The sequence below is a fragment of the Manis javanica genome, chromosome 6 (genome assembly GCF_040802235.1).
Source record: "Manis javanica isolate MJ-LG chromosome 6, MJ_LKY, whole genome shotgun sequence".
In the NCBI taxonomy this organism is placed as follows: domain Eukaryota; kingdom Metazoa; phylum Chordata; class Mammalia; order Pholidota; family Manidae; genus Manis; species Manis javanica.
Window position 1 is genome coordinate 68429675 of NC_133161.1, and position 13694 is coordinate 68443368.

General features: G+C 41.6%; 1 protein-coding gene across 2 annotated transcripts in view; it reads left to right on the forward strand.

Annotated features, from left to right (window-relative positions):
- Positions 1-7714: 7714 nt before the first annotated feature.
- Positions 7715-13694, forward strand: part of PON3 (paraoxonase 3) — a 29577-nt gene continuing 23597 nt past the window's right edge. The window contains exons 1-2 of one of the 2 annotated variants that reach the window (XM_073238808.1): positions 7715-7973; positions 9759-9829. Coding sequence is in view for 1 of the 2 variants with exons in the window: in XM_017674820.3 (XP_017530309.2) it covers positions 8285-8358; positions 9759-9829 (145 nt within the window). In the remaining variant the exon portion in view is untranslated. Of the gene's footprint in view, positions 7974-8201; positions 8359-9758; positions 9830-13694 lie in introns of those variants that run through there. The other variant, XM_017674820.3, reaches the window with a different exon arrangement.

The following is a 13694-nucleotide window of genomic DNA, read 5'->3' on the forward strand; positions in this document are numbered from 1 at the left end:
TATCTCATTTAATCCTAATTATTGACATCATGTAACTGTTAACATTTCACATATATGTGTTCAAGGTCACACATCTAGTAAGGGGTGGCTCTCAATCTATTTCTGATGCCAGAGGTTGTCCTGTACTCTCTACATGAAGCTACTGCCATGGACTTAATTCTTTATTATCTGTTTTTTAGATACCAGTTTGCATTCAGCTTTTGGGTAGATCATTTAATGGCTTGTAAGGGTAAATAGGAGAAGTATTCTTAAACTTGGCCTCTGTCCAATTGGTCTGTGTTTTTATTTACATTTTAAAATGGTCTTGTTGGGAAGGAAGGAAATCGACTTGGTATTATAGGGAAGTCAGATACAGTAAGATGAGAAATCAAAGTCAAGAAAGCAAAGTAACTTTTAATGCACTCTTCATAGAGTCACAGAGCAGGCTTGCCTAAGGTGAGATAGGTCAGGGTGCTCATTCTGAGGCTTCTTTTATGTGATTTTGGCAGGGCAGAGAGGTCCTTGATTGACAGCTCTTAGCCCTCTAAGCTTGTTCTGATTGGTGCAATGAGGACACAGGCTGTGTGGTGCCTGTACTTCACTGATGTTTCTTATCTGGGGAGACCCTGGACATTCCGAGTCACTCTTGGACCCTGTGGCTTCATCTGATTAGCTCTGAGTCATTTCTGGCTCTCTGGCTCTACCTGATCAACTTCCTGAGTCATTTTTGTGGGGCCCGCTCTCCTTTTCATCCTGCTCATTTATGTTTTTCTGCCAAATGGTCCATTACTAATGTCTATTGGAACTATTTCATGCTAAAATAATTACTGTTTTTTTGCTGTTTCCATTATCCATAGGAACAATCTTAAGTCACAGATGAATAAAGCAAGATTTTGTTCAGTAGGAATTCCAAACCAAGAAGTGGTCTCTCTTAGATTTTAGATTATGACAATGACTATCTAAAAACCTATATTCATAAAAAGCTCCAGTATACAGTAGGCATCAAATAAACTTGTTTTCTATTTTATTTATGATAAATTTTATTTGGATAAAAGTAAATATAAATTAATAAGGATATGTGTGATATATCTTAGGCACACAAAAAGAATTTTTAAAACAAACTCTGTTTTCTTATGTCTGTGAACCCTGAGGGATTTATGTATGGTAATCTTATTGTAATCATATACTGAGTTTAACAATTTGGTTGGTAATTGAAAGTTCTTTCAAAAGGATTGAAACTGCAATTGCAACATACCACCACTAGGTGGATGTAGGTCCAGGGTGTGCGTGTGTGTGAGTGTGTTTTAATTCTTTAATACCTGAGATCCTTCACTGACAGTAAATATTTTTGATTTTTCACAAAACCTCACTTCTTTTACAACAGCTAAATGTAAACATGAATATTTAATGCAGAGAACAAGAAAAATTAAAAATAAGCAATAATATAGTATCTTTTCCCTCATTTTGTGTATGGATTATTAATGACAAGTAATCTAGACTTTTGTTTGCTCAGTTTGAAACCTATCTTAGAGGTTTTTTTACCTAGGCTGATGAATGTCTATTCAGCAAACCAATGAATTAACAGTATCCCCCAATCACACCCCACATTCACTTTCTCTGGCTATTTGTAGTTTGTATCATTCACTCAGTTTTCCCGGAAAGGACTTGTGTGAGAAAGAGGGTTGGAAGAATCCCCATAGATCTCTCTTAGCGGAGAAATGTTATAAGAAGAAAAATTCGGAGAAACCTACTTTTTCCTACCACACACAACTTTTGAAAACTTTTAACCTGCAGAAAAGTTGGAAGAGTAGTTCAGTGACTACCTGTATATATCCTTCGCTGGTATTCACTAATCACCCTTTATCATTTTCCACATTTGCTTTATCATTCCAAGTATAGATGCTTTTATATTTCTGAGCCATTTGAAAGCTCTAGACATACCTTCACTTCTGTATACTTCAGCTTGCATCTTCTAAATATAAGGACATACATAACCACTGTATTATCATCTAAAGGTATTAGTGATGCTTCTATCACGCCTTCTAATATCCAAATTCAAATTTTCTCAGTTGTCTCCAAACACCTTTCATAGTTATTCTTCCTTCTCCCTTTACCCCCAATCCAGGATCCAGTCAAGATTCACTGTGTGAATTGTTATCTCTTCACTCACTTTTAATATGAAACAGTTGCTCTGTTATTTTCTGTTTTCATGGTACTTTTTTTAGTGCAGGCAAGATGTCTTGTGAAATGACCTTCATTCTGGTTTTATTTGATTGTTTCTTCCTGAAGTCCTTAGCTTAATTCAGTATCATTTATATTTTAAGTTACTTGAAGCTTAATTAGATTCAGGTTAAACAACTTGGACAAGAATATTTAATAAGCAACATGTTCTTGACATTGCATTGTATCAGAATATAAGGTCAGGTTGTTTCATTATTTGTAGTGCTAAATATGAGTAAGTGATTAATGTGGTGACCACTGGATCAACAGGGTTAATTTCTCTCATTTTATAAATCCATGTAAATATTCTGTCCCCTAAAACCTATCATCTATTTAGTTTTGGCATCCATTAATGATTTTTACCTGGATTATGATTATTTCAAAGTTGCAAAATGGTGATTTTCTTTCATTTCTATTTATATTGGTGGAAAGTACTCTAGAAAAAAATTCTCTGCTCTAGATCTCCTGATTGCCCTCTTCTGCACTCTCTTTTCTCCTGGGAGTCATTTACTATCTGATCATAGAGATACTCCTTATTCCTTTTCACTGTTTTCTGCCTGTTATCTCTGGAATCAGGATAATAATCATGTTGTAGAGATTTATTTAAATGATCTGATAATGTGTTTTTGACTTACTGAAAAGGAGAATTCAATTGAGTACATTTTAAAGATTTTATTGGCTTTATTCAAGGATTTATGAATTGGGCAGCACCCACTAGCCCACAGAAGAGCTATACAAACTGGAAGACTTTTAAAGGCAAGGGAGGAGGGACAAAGAAGTTATTCTATTCATGTAAAGAGCTGAGTTTTCAGTTATGGTCAGTTTTCTTTGGGACCTCTCAGGTGGATTACCTCACCCATGCTGTCTACTGAGAGTCATTCCTGGGAGAGGCTGAAACTGAAAAAATTAGGTTAGATATTAAGTCTTGGTTTGGTGATATGGACATATCACAAGTGACTCCATTTTGACCCTGTTGTCTCTTTGCTAACCTCTTTGGCCCCTTCCTGCACCTCATTTAAAATAGAAACATAACAATTCTTTGGGGCTCAGAACTGGGTGCTCTTTCCTCTTTCATCTCTCTCATTAATTCCAGTGGGGTTATGTACTACCTGTATGCTGATGACTCCAAAATTAATAACACCAGATGGACCCTTGCAGTCTTCCTTGATTCTTTGTCTTTAACCATTAGAAACTCTCCTTCCTTCTCTCTCCAAGTGATATCTCAAATCTATCCTCTGCCTATTTCCACTGCCAGCTCTGTGATTGAGCCCTTTATTACCTCTTACTCAAAAGTTTTCCAAGCACAGTATTTTCCCTTTCCAATCCATTTTTGATTATTAGCAAAGTACTCCTGCTTAAAACCTTTCTGAGTTATTTGTTTTCTTTGTGAAGGCCTACAAGGTGTTGTGTGGTCTGGACTCAGCTTCCCTCTCCAGCTTTATCTGGCACCACTGTTCTCCTTGCAACTGTTCTTGTTACTCCACTTTGAAGAAAACTCGAAGATTTCTCCTATAATATCATAACAAATCATTTTCAATGTACTTCCTGTTTTTCTACCTATACTGCTCCTTCTTGGTATACCCTGGCCAGTATATCCAAGAATCCAGCCTTCTCTACCAGATTCTTCAAGCCTAGACACCTTCCTTAGTCTTCCTCCCTTCCCACCCCTCTGCCCACATCCACACAATTACTAATGCTATCAGTGTCCCCACCCCCAAATATTTCTGCTTCTCCCAGGCCTCCAGCTATTTCTTGCTTTCTCCAGGAGAGGCAGGACCCTACCCACTCCTTAACCCATTCTCGTCACTGCAGGGTGATGTTTGTAAAAACATCTACTGGCTCATGTCATTCCGGTCATTTCCCACTGCCCCTAGGATAGAATTCCAAGTTCTTAACTAGGCCTATGAGGCCCTGCATACCTCCATGGATTGAATTCTCACCACCTTCCTCCAGCCCTTCAAGTTTCAGCCCAGTGGTTCTCAAAGTGTGGTTCCCAGCCCAGCAACACCAGCATTACCGGGAAACTTGTCAGAGATGCAGATTCTTGGGCCCTGCCCCAAATCTACCCAATCAGAAAAACAGAAACTCTGGGGGTGGGGCTCAGCAATCTGCTTATAACAAGCCCTTCAGGTGGTTTCTAATCCCTCAGCTTGAGAACCGCTACTCTGTCCATCCTGGACTTACTCGTTTTGGTTCTAATTCCCCAGTTCTTTGTAGATGCCCTGCCATCTTTCTAGGTGTATTAACACCCTTTATTCTGCCTAACTCCTCCTTCTCCTGGTCATATACTCTGGTAAGTTCTTATTGAATCAAATAATGTCACATGTTGGATCCACCTTGAGGTGTAATCCAAACTAGAGCCACTTGGGCCAAAGAATATTGGTGAGGGCTCCCCTGAAGAGAGTTAAAGTGGAAGATTAATCTGGTAAGGCCCTTTCTGGCAAAGCATGACCCCTTAACACTCCCGCATCCACTTAGTGCTTGTATAGTGCGACCTCAGGCTGGTTTGCCCCTGGTGCTCCCCACTGCTAAACACACCCAGCACAGCTGACTCCCAGCACACCCCAGGCTGCACCTAAAGTCCAGAGTGGGGGCATACCTTTCCCCTGATGGGCTGCAGGAAGAAACTGAACAAAGTATCAGACACTCACCATGTGGCTCCATTATTAGCTGCATCCTCAGAGTGAAGTTGAGAATTTGACTTAAATTCAAGTGTATCATATTCCAAAAACAATATAATTCTGTGCTCCTCTAGCTTTGTCCTCCCCCATGCAGCATGAGGCACATATCAATGGCAGGTAGTTATCCAATGCCAGATTTTGAATGCTGGTCACTACAGTTTAGGATAATGTTTCTTAATGTTCTAAAATCCATGTCTTCTTTTTTTAAAAAAATACCTTTATTGAAATATAATCTCATCTTTGGTTGGCTGTTCTCTCCTTCTATCACCACTTCTTTTCCTGGGCAAGATTCACTGATACAATTTGTATCTTTTTCAACTAAAAAGATACAATTGATCTTTTTAAACTAAAAATTGTATGATCGTAAACATGATAAAGACACATGGTTTAAAATTTCTCAGACATCAGAGAAGGTCATACAATGAAAGCAAAGACTCCTTCCACTGTCACTGACCATCCCAGTCTCCATGACCTCAATTTCCCATTCATGTAACCACTCTTCAATTTCTGTCTAGATTGTTTGTATGTATATCATACACATGTGTGACATAATTTCCCTACTATTAATACAATAGGATTATAACATAGATACATTCTGCATCCACCTGAATGGTGCTTTGATTATCAATGGTGTTGGATTAAGTAGATGTATGTATTGCATTACTTCTTGGTTAGTCACATACTATTTCATTTGGTCCTCAGCAATTTGAAAATCCCTACTGTTCATGTAAGAAAAGAAAGGCCTTGGGGCAATAGGTGATTTTTAAAGCTTTCAAGAGCTGGTTATACACAGAACTAGAATTTGACTCCGGGACTTTTTAATTAATTTGTCCTGATCTTTCAATGACAGTAAGTCCCATTTATAACACTGATATACTCAGTTGTCTCTGGACTAAGCCAGTTTGGCCTCCTGTCAGGGTCTTTGTGCTGAATGGCCATAATGGCCTTCAAAGATTAAATGTGGATGAGGACTATTGGTCCTTCTCCCCACAATCTCACCACTGAGCAGTATGGCCCAATAAACACAAGGCTCAAACCCAAATCTGCCACACTGAAATGTTTATTTCCAAGGAGGCATGAGAATAGTTGCTCTGTAAACTCAGTGAAATGCCAGGTTTGTCTTCTATATTTCAGTAAGCTGTGTATTTCAAAAAACACATGACAAAATGGTTCAGTATGAAATAAAGTTCTGAAGGGAGGATTCAGCTCATGGAGTCAGAAAGCAGAATCTTCCTTGGTCAATAGTGTAGACACAGTGCACAACAGTGTTGTGGAACCAGTGTTGCAGTCTTAACCTTTGTGTCCACCCACACTTCACATGCTGAAATCCTAACCTGCACTGTGATAGTATTAAGAGGTGAGGCTCTGGGGAGGTGATTAACTTATCAGGGTGGATCCTTCATGAATGGTACTAGAGCCCTTATAAAAGAGACCTTACAGGGCCCCCCTGCATCCTGGGAAGCAGGCTCTCACCTGGCACTGAAGCTGCCAGTGCCTTCATATTGGACTTCTAGTCTCCAGATCTGTGAGAAAGGTCCACTTAGTTTAGGTTTTTCTGTTGTTGTACAGACTCAATGGACTAGGGGCCAAGAACCCACTCCATTTGGGTGAGGGTACTGGCTTCCTTGCTTTCATTCTTACTCTAGGCAGAGCTGGAGCTACTTATACAAAATGTCTCACTAATCTGTATATTTTGGACAAAACTGGATTCACCATGAATAATTATCTCTAATAATGCTTGAGCTCCAGGTGCAGATTTCGTTGGTGACACTTGGAACAATGGTCTCCAAAGTTTGGAACTCCTTCATGCTAACTAACCAGCCTGGGGATTTGAACTACTGACTGTGGTATTCAAATGATAACTAACTACTCCTAAGGTTTAAAGTTGATGTATGCATGCACGCATACTTACACACACATGCCTCTGCCTAACACAAAGAAATTCTAAACAAATTATAGATGACACAGCACCTGTAATCAGTTGCCCAAGAAAATACTTCTTTCCCTATGCCCTTTTTTCTGCTCTGCTGGAAGGCAGCAAACACAATGATAAGGATCATGAACTCTTGCCTCACTTGACCCGAGTCCTAATGGAGTCTCTGACTTCTTATTATGTAACCATAAGCAAATTATTACTTAACCTCTCCAAGCCTCACTTTCCTCATTTGTACAGTGAGGATAATGAAAATTAAGATGGTAAAACATGAAAATGCTTAGCACATTAGTACAATCACAAATACTTCATCATCTACGTTCTATGGCTGGCATTGGAAGACCCATTGACCAAAGGGATGGGGCTCTCTCTCCACAATGAGCCTGCACTCTCACATGGAGGGTCAGATTTAATTGATGGTTAATGTGTACCAAGCACAGTGTTGAGCACTTTGCACCCATGATAATATTTTATTTTAAGCCACCTGTGAGGTGAATGTTCTTTTAGAGAAGAGGAATCTCCAGATCAGAAAGCTCAGCACCTTATCCAAGCTGGATCCAAACCCAGGCAGCTTGACCCCCAGACCCTGCATGCGCACTTGTACCACACCTCCTGACCTCTCAGCTTTGGGAGCACTTCGCTCTTCACCTCTCCTTCTAAGCCCTCACAGCAGTAGCATTAAATTCCTCCTCTGCTTGCACTCTTTAAAGATCAATTACCCTTTTCCCTTCCCCCTACTCTGCTCATCTTGTTACCTATGCTATTTATTTCTTTTCCTTCACTGCTCTGGATTTCTCTTGACGCAAATACTGGTATTCACAAATCCACCCAGTCCACAAATTGAACCGCGCCCCGCTCCCCCTCAGCATTCTGAGACAGGGCAGGAAGGCAGGAGATAAGATCCCGTGCCCCAAATCTTGGAAAAGGGGGAGTTTGAGCTCTTCGCTTCGATTATCTTCGTGTATTACTCCTCTCAGTGTCTCGGGATCAACCTTGGTCTCATCTCGCGTCCTGCCTTCCGGAAACGCCAAGTTCGAGGCTGTGAACTGCAGCTCCCCGCGCTCCCACGCCCCCCGAGTTTCGCGGGCAGTCGGTCGGTGCGGCTGCGGTAGAATCCCGCCGCCCTGGGCGGCGAACTGCCTCTGGTGCCCCATCCACGGGTGCGTTCCCTCCCGCCAAAGCCGTCACGAGAACACCGTGCCTTAGCCCCGGGCTCGGGCTTCCTCTGTACGTGAAGCCCGGAAGAAAAAAAGGAATCCCGCGTAAATGTTTCCTTGAACCTCGAGCGTGAAGATGGCCTTGCACGGGGGCTGCGGGGCGGGGAGACCCGGACCTCAGCCTCGGCGCCCGGGCGGCGCACCTGCCGGGAGGTGCGGGAGGGAGGAGCGGGCGCCCCGGGGGGCGGGGCCGGGAGCCCGCCGGCCACGCCCCCGGGTGCTCCCCGCGGCTGGGCGCCTCTGGGGGAGAGACCATGGGGAAACTGGTGGCGCTGACGCTGCTCGGGGCCGCGCTGGCCCTCCTCGGGGAGAGGTTTGTGGCATTTAGGTAAGTGATAGGGGCGCCTTGGCTCGCTCTCCTCTTCCAAGTGAAGTCAAGGGTCGCCGCCTGCTGCCTTCCCAGCAGGTAGGACTGAGCAGTTTGGAAACTCACTCGTGAGTTCCACCCAGCAAATTCCTTTGGAGGCACTGATGTGGAAAGTGAGTCCTTTGCCTTTCCTAAGATGGCAGGGCAGAAATGCCCCCCATTTATTGTCTGAAGGTTATGCCCTTTTCCAGGTCGTCCTCAACTACCAGCCGGAGCTTTATGACAGACTCAGAGTGCCCAGGGATAAATATAGATGAGTACTGGGTTACAGAGCTCATCCACATTAAAAGAGCTAGTCAGAGAGCAGGGAAATGAGCTGAAATCTGCAGGTGGTACCTGGCATTTGTAGGTATCCGACCTTTTGAAGTGGAATATCTCGTGATGATAACCATCCCAGAAATTTCTCAGGAAAAGTCAATACTGAGCTAGAAAGAAGAGATATTAGCTGATGATATATGCACTTCTGAGAGGATCGAAAGCCCTGCTTGCCTTCAGTTGAACTTGGGCTGTTTTTCTTTCTTTCTCTAAGTAGAAGCAGGTCTCCTCAGAAGTTCTCCTCTTGAGTCTACTGAGGAGCCTGCTGCCGTTTGGTAATACTTTCTAGTTCCACGTGAGAGTGTTTATTTTCACACTTGCTCCCAGGGCACCCAAGTGGGAGAATCATAGAAAATAATTATGAAGTAGGTCAAGGGCACACTTTTTAAAAGTGACAGTAAGATGAGTCTAAGTGTAGAGTCTTCATGAATACAATTTAATAAAAAAATTAAAATTATCCTGGTATTTAGAAGAATGTTTCAATGTGGAAACAAGGACACTGTATGGAAAAGTAACTTGACCACTTGTTTCAATTGTGGTTAATAAATTTACGTATGTGGTCCACATTCAATCATAAAAAAATAATAAAGTTAAAGCAAAAGCTGCAAGGCTCATCTATAAGCTATTAGTTGAATATTAGGAAGGTTGAGGGGGTTGAGGGGACAAAAGGCAAGACTATTGGGGAGCCAAAGAGCAGATTTATAATAGACAGTACTTTAGCAAATTAAATAACATTATTTTGTACATTTAAATTACTCATACTGTTATGTAGTATCATTTATTTGGGCAGCAGATGTGATCCATGTATGGTTGTGTTTTAGTCTTTCAACTGTAACTGGCTGAAGTTAGCTGGTATAGGGACATTGTCCACATAATGTCCACATACATAAATAAATGTCAGTGAGAGTAGGAGGTGCCTACTTACTTGTTATATCATCCATAAATGATAGGATACAGAGTTAATGAATCTAAGGGTGATTAAAGACCATGCTTAGATGTTGCCTTTGGATACTGTGCATTGACCTCCAGTGTTCTTCTCTTTGCAGACAAAGAACTAATGCATCTCGAGAAGTGGAGCCAGTAGAACCCCAGCATTGCCACCTTATTGAGGGACTTGGTATGTATGTGACAGCACAATTTCTTGGTCACCATCCACATAAATGACAGGTTGGCATCAGCCTCCTCTGTGCTCCCCACCCAGGGCTGGTCTCACTTATTTGTTACTGCATGACTGCTTATTTGGTCTCCAAGCTTCTACTTCTCCCTGACATTGCTACTGGAAGAAACTCCAGCTAGTTTCTGTTCACTGTTCTGGGAATGCGTTCTTTCACTTTCTCTACTTTGCTCCTGAACTTTTGCTCAACTGATTCTTCATGTCCATTTGGTGAATCAGCTGAAATTCCTCTCCCACCTCTGAATTCTCACAGCACTCTGAGACTCTGATTCACTTATGACACCTACCACCTGCTTTATTTTATAGTTAACAGTGTTGTCTCACTATCAGATTGTAAACTCCCTAGGCTTAAGGACTGTGACTTATTCATCAGTATGTGACAGGATGACAGCATAGTTTATTGTGATAGGAGTTTGTATTTTATGTTTCTTGAAAAATAAATTTTAAAAATACTCTTAGAAAGAGTAAGAGCCCTTTGTGATTTTTGATTTTGGTTTTCTGTCTTTTCTTCTTCCTCTCATTTCTAAAATAAGTAGCCTGCCCTTGTATTCCCTAGGCTTAGAGGAGGTTTGTGTTGCCAGCTAGAAAGCAGAAGGAATGGAAGACAAACTCCATCCTGACTTTTGTTGTCAAAATCCTGAGCTCCTTCAAAGGGTTGTGATGGAGAAGGGATAAGAACATGTGAAGTTTCTGAGTAACAGGGACCATTGTTCCACTGCCTGACAGCATTCTTGGAGAGAAACAGACCTCAGAGGGAATGGCTACACTGTACCTTTAGGGAGGCTGGATAGTTTGTACTATGTGTTCCAGCCTTAGCAAAGATCATGAAGAACATAGACGTGGCAGAATTATCTAAATTAAAGGATCCACATGGGCTTGACATGAGTAATTCAGTGATGACCAGTGTAGAATAAAGGCCAGATAGACTTCCCCAAATAGTCTACTTTTTTAAAACTCACCATCTATAATCTTGGCACAACCCTGGCAGAGAGACCCAGTAATGACTCACAAAGAGTTTCCCTTCAGTTTAGTAGAATGTGGGCTCAGGATCAGATTAAATTTGACTTAAAAAACAAGGAAATGTAACATTCATTCGTTTACTGTTTGTGAAGGAATATTCATATTTACTTAGATGTATCTCTCAAAAGATATGAGCCTGCCAAGTAATTTAGGGGGGTAATTAGACTAGATGATTGCTGAAGCCTAATCTGATTCTCAGGTGGTATAATTCAATAGATTTGAGAAGCTAACACATAGGTCAACATTCTGATTATCCAAATATTTTGAAGAGAATGACTTAAGTGATTGAAAACTGGCTGGGAGCAGAATAAAAAACGGCATATTACTTCTCATGTCTTTCGACGTATTTACATTTTATATTTGGAGAACTAAACAAGTTAGAATGATCATGGGTCATTTCTCAAAAGGACTATATATATATATATATATATATATATATATATATATATATATATTTATATATTTATATAATATTATTGTCTTGATAGGCCTAGAGTCTATGAATATTTTGCTGAGTCCTTTACAAATATTTTCATCATACTCACAACCAACCTGAGGGTGCTGCCATCTCTCCTTGAAGATTTGGAAGCTGACATACAGAAGAATAAGGTTACCTGCCCAGTGGTCCAGAACTGGAGGGTGATGAGCTTAGAATATGAGCAGGGCCATTCTCCTCTAGGCTTTTCTTCTCTGTGTTGTGTAATGTTGACTTTCTTATGTACTGATAAGAAACACCCTTTTATTATGGAAGCTTCAAGAAAGTACAATGGCAGCAAGCAGCAGAAAATCTGACATGCAAAAAGGTGAAATATTAATAAAGAAGGCTGACACAAATAAGGCAGGGTAGATAGCTAAGTAAAGATCAAGAATGAGACAGTACTCAAAAGACCCAATTCTGATTAGTGAAAAACTTTATGAAGCAATGGAAAACCACTAAAGCATTTTAGGCAGGGTATGGTAGGAGGTAAGAGCTTGGGAAGAATTCTGATTTCTTTCTTCAAGACCTAGACTTGTGGTTAATTTTGTTGGTGGAAGAAATGATTCCTCTCTTTTGTTTTCCTTCTGCACTGTTCTTTCTGGGAGGAAAGGTTGGAGGGCGAAATAATGCTAACCTCCAGAATCATATCCCACAGATCTTTGTATTAAGTCCATCTTTTTTTCCCAAGGCTTTGAAGGTCAAGTGTTGTTTTAACCAGGAAGTTATTTGGCTGTGTTTGGTATTTAATCACAGCTGCAGTTGAAATACGAGCAGCTTTATTAGGGCTTGCCCTTGGCAGGATTATCAAGCAGCCATTGTTTTTGGTGTCTTCCTTTCCCTCCTTCCCTTTTCCCCACCTGCAGCTCCCCATGTCTCCAAGGTATGTTTCTCCTCGTAGGTTCCATTTGTGTTCTTAGCAGGCTGTCCAAATCTTCTCTCCAAGATGTGAAATGATAATACTAATTGGTAGTAATGTTTCAGTGTGACCTTTTCTCGGGGTGCCTGTGGAGAATGATTAAAGGCCAAAGAAGCAGCGTTATGCCAAGTACTAGGGTTGACAGGTTGAAAAGCAGTAGACACCTACCTATTCGTAGGACTGATTTTAGACCTAGCAGTGGGGTTTTAATGATAGTTGTGCACAGCCTAGTGAGTATGTGGGGAGAGCTCAGGGGAGGGTGGCCCAGGGGCTTTTACTCCCACAGGTGCCACTGTTGCTGAGATGCACTGGACGTCATGGAGATGCAGTGCAGGTGGGGGAGGGATAAGGAGGAACAGGAATAATGTGCTATCAGCTGGTAGTTCTTTCTGCATCTGAGTGTAAAGCACTAGCTTTTCTATGCTCTGGATGGAGCAAGGAAAGACAAATGCAACACCCCTGGAACATGCCCAGCTCCTCTTGTAAGGGAGTTATTGAGGTAGGTTAATGGGGTCACAGGAGATATGTGAAATGGTGTTTGGAAGACCAAAAGACCAAACCAGAGAGCACACAGCTCAAGATACCTTGTACTCTGAAATCAACATTGTCTTGTCACTAGTTTAACCTCAAGACAATACAAATTTCAAGAAACTAAAATGGTTGATCTCATTTGGTCAGCCAACCAGTTTTTACTGAGAGCTTTTACAGTGAAAAAACAGGTACTATATTGGGTGCAAGGATGCAGTTCCAAACCCAGAAGCTTACTGTCTAGTAGGAAATTAGCAAGGAACAGAAGGTTGCAGCCCAAACGTGACAAAAAGGTCATGGTGGAGGTAGTCACGGTGACCACATTAGCAGATTAAATAGATACTGGAACCAAGAGAGGCTGGAAAGCCTGAGACGATGGCCCCTAGACTCATATATAAGAGCCCGTGATACTCAGCCAAGAGGAGGTGAGAGTGGTGTGGGAAAGTGTGGGTGGCCAAGAACAGGGAGCAGCGTGTGCTCACACATGCAGGTGAATGAATCTGGCACATTTCAGGAGCTACTAACAAAAGTACTGCAGCACAGCTGGAGCAGAGAGTGGAGGGTGGGAGCCACAGATCTGAGACAGGAGCCAAGATATGGAGAGTTTGAGGACCTGGCCAGCAAGCCTGGATTTATATCCCACCCCTAGTGGACTTTAAGCAGGGGAATGACAAGGTCAGTTTTGCAATTTAAAAAGATGACTTTCAGCAACCCAGGAGAATGATTATAGGGAAACAAAACTGACTTCTTAGGAAGTTATTGTAGAAATCCAGCAGGGGGTTCTAGAGCTTGAATGATGGTGGTCAGTTGGATTTGAGGAGTAAGGAAAAGGAAGATGTCAAAATTAATTCAAAGGTTCCTGCTTG